Source organism: Babylonia areolata, chromosome 16, assembly GCF_041734735.1.
Source record: "Babylonia areolata isolate BAREFJ2019XMU chromosome 16, ASM4173473v1, whole genome shotgun sequence".
NCBI classification, from domain to species: Eukaryota; Metazoa; Mollusca; class Gastropoda; order Neogastropoda; family Buccinidae; genus Babylonia; species Babylonia areolata.
Window position 1 is genome coordinate 2812460 of NC_134891.1, and position 2500 is coordinate 2814959.

The following is a 2500-nucleotide window of genomic DNA, read 5'->3' on the forward strand; positions in this document are numbered from 1 at the left end:
CGACGTGGTCTCCCTGGGGAGAGCAGCCTGAATTTCACACAGAGAAATCGATCGCGACGAAAGAGTATACAATACAATACAATACAATACAATACAATGCACACACACACACACACACACACACACACACACACACACACACACACACACACACACACACACACACACACACACACACCATAGATTCGGAATCTAGACTATTACAATTTCGTGATTTTGGGTTTCGTACGAAGTTCGACAATAGGCGAGCAGACAGCCAAAAATTGTCATGGTTGTTTCCTATTTGCTTTTTAATTTTCTGCTTTCATTGCCTTTTCTGTTCGGCTTTTTTAATGTTGTTACGCGATCATAATGTTGCTTATGTGTGGACCAGGTCATAGTGTTGCTTATGTGTGGACCAGGTCATAGTGTTGCTTAAGTGTGGACCAGGTCATAGTGTTGCTTAAGTGTGGACTAGATCATAGTGTTGCTTATGTGTGGACCGGATCATAGTGTTGCTTAAGTGTGGACCAGATCATAGTGTAGCTTAAGTGTGGACCAGGTCACAGTGTTGCTTATGTGTGGACCAGGTCATAGTGTTGCTCATGTGTGGACCAGATCACAGTGTTGCTTATGTGTGGACCAGATCATAGTGTTGGACCAGATAATACCCTTTGATGTCTCCTCAAAACTAAATCTGAAACTGTTTACAAATGCCCCGAATTCTGACTTGTGGATTGAGCGAGATGTCTCTCGATCTGTCTCTCTCTCGATATATATATATATATATATATATATATATATATATCTATCTATCTATCTATCTATCTATCTATCTATCTATCTATATATATATATATATATATCTCTGTGTGTGTGTGTGTGTGTCTGTGTGTGTGTGTGTGTGTGTCTGTCTGTCTGTCTCACTCTCTCTCTCTCTCTTTGTGTCCCTCTCAATCCTTCTCTCTTCTCTCTCTCTCTCTCTCTCTGCGTCTCTGTCTGTTTCTGTTTGTCTGTCTCTGTCTTTGTCTGTCTGTCTCTGTCTCTCTCTCTCTCAACAGTGATGAATGTTGCTAACTTTGTGCACTAAACTCAAGACATTAGGAAGCAGAATTAAAAAAAAAAATCTTTCGTTATACGTATTGTTTACTCAACTTGTAAGGGGCCAAGGCCTATACAATTAAACCATCTCTCTCCCTCCCCCCACCTCTGTGTGTGTGTGTGTGTGTGTGTGTGTGTGTGTGTGTGTGTGTGTGTGTGTGTGTGAACCTGTCGCGCATTCGATACGCATTATTACACTGAGAATCGGTTCATCAGCATTCAATTTAGGTGGGGTCACTTTTTGAGAGCGACACCGGTTGGTGACGTTCCAGTCCGCGTGAGCGCGCGGGATTAACCTTCCACTCGAACCGAAAAATCTGTGTGACTGCTCAACTCCAAACGTGTATCGTCAAGAAACAATCATTTTCACAACCCACCAGTACTTTCTTGTCTTGAGGTGGCTTTTGTTTTCTTCACTGCAGGGTGTTAAGGTTTTATGTTTCTAAAGGTCGTCGGTAATTTCTGGTTTTGTGAAATTTAGCAGTGTTTTGCTGAGCAGTTTGAAGTGTCGTCTGCTTTGTTGATTTCGGGAAGGCTTTTGAGTTGAAAGTGACAACATGTCTGATTCTGAGCATCAGGTGGGTGTAGACTCTTCGTTATTTATTTATTTATTTATTCATTTACTTATTTATCTATTAATTTGTTCATTTGTTTGATTTTATTTTCGCTGACTGTTTTAATCAGTATCTCATTATGGTGAAACGACCGCTTTTTATGTTATGAAAGTTTATTGTCTATGCATAAGTATATTCATGGTTTGGATGTTGTGATGTTTTCTCTCTGACTTAGTCTTCAAATTATCTGTCTGTCTGTCTGTCTGTCTGTTTATCTGTCTGTCTGTGTCTCTCTCTCTCTCTGATCTCAGATCTTGAACGCAGACAAAACTATACAAATGTGAAGCAGCGTTTTAAACAGACTGGTTAATTTAGGTATCACGGAAACAATTCTCTCCATGAATTTGCAAATTACTCATGTATGTTGTTTCGGTTTTTTTTTTTTTGTTTTTTCTCTCTCTCTCGTGTAAATAGTAATATATCTGTCGACTGTGAACCCCCATTAAAAGGGGCTGTGGCCTAATCAATAAACTAGTGTCAGTGTCACTCTCCTCTCTCTCTCTCTCTCTCTCTCTCTCGTTCGCTCCTTTGCTCACACGATCTCTTATTTAGCCTTCTTCATCAGAAGTTCGATTTACTAATAATTTGCCTATCGTTTACGTTTTTCCTTGTCAGTGTATTTTATGAACACACAAACACAAATACACGCAAGCACACACACATGCATGCACGCACGCACACACACACACACTCACACACACCACACACACACACACACACACACACACACACACACACACCACAGGAACGCGCACACTGAAACAGAACTCAGATAAGAGGGAGGGAGAGAGAGAGAGAGAGAGAGA

General features: G+C 40.7%; 1 protein-coding gene across 1 annotated transcript in view; it reads left to right on the plus strand.

Annotated features, from left to right (window-relative positions):
• The first annotated feature begins 1388 nt into the window (after positions 1 to 1388).
• LOC143290787 (uncharacterized) overlaps positions 1389 to 2500 on the plus strand; it is a 45447-nt gene continuing 44335 nt past the window's right edge. The window contains exon 1 of the mRNA XM_076600301.1: positions 1389 to 1658. Coding sequence (XP_076456416.1) covers positions 1638 to 1658 — 21 coding nt within the window. The 5' untranslated portion in view covers positions 1389 to 1637. The remainder of the gene's footprint in view (positions 1659 to 2500) is intronic.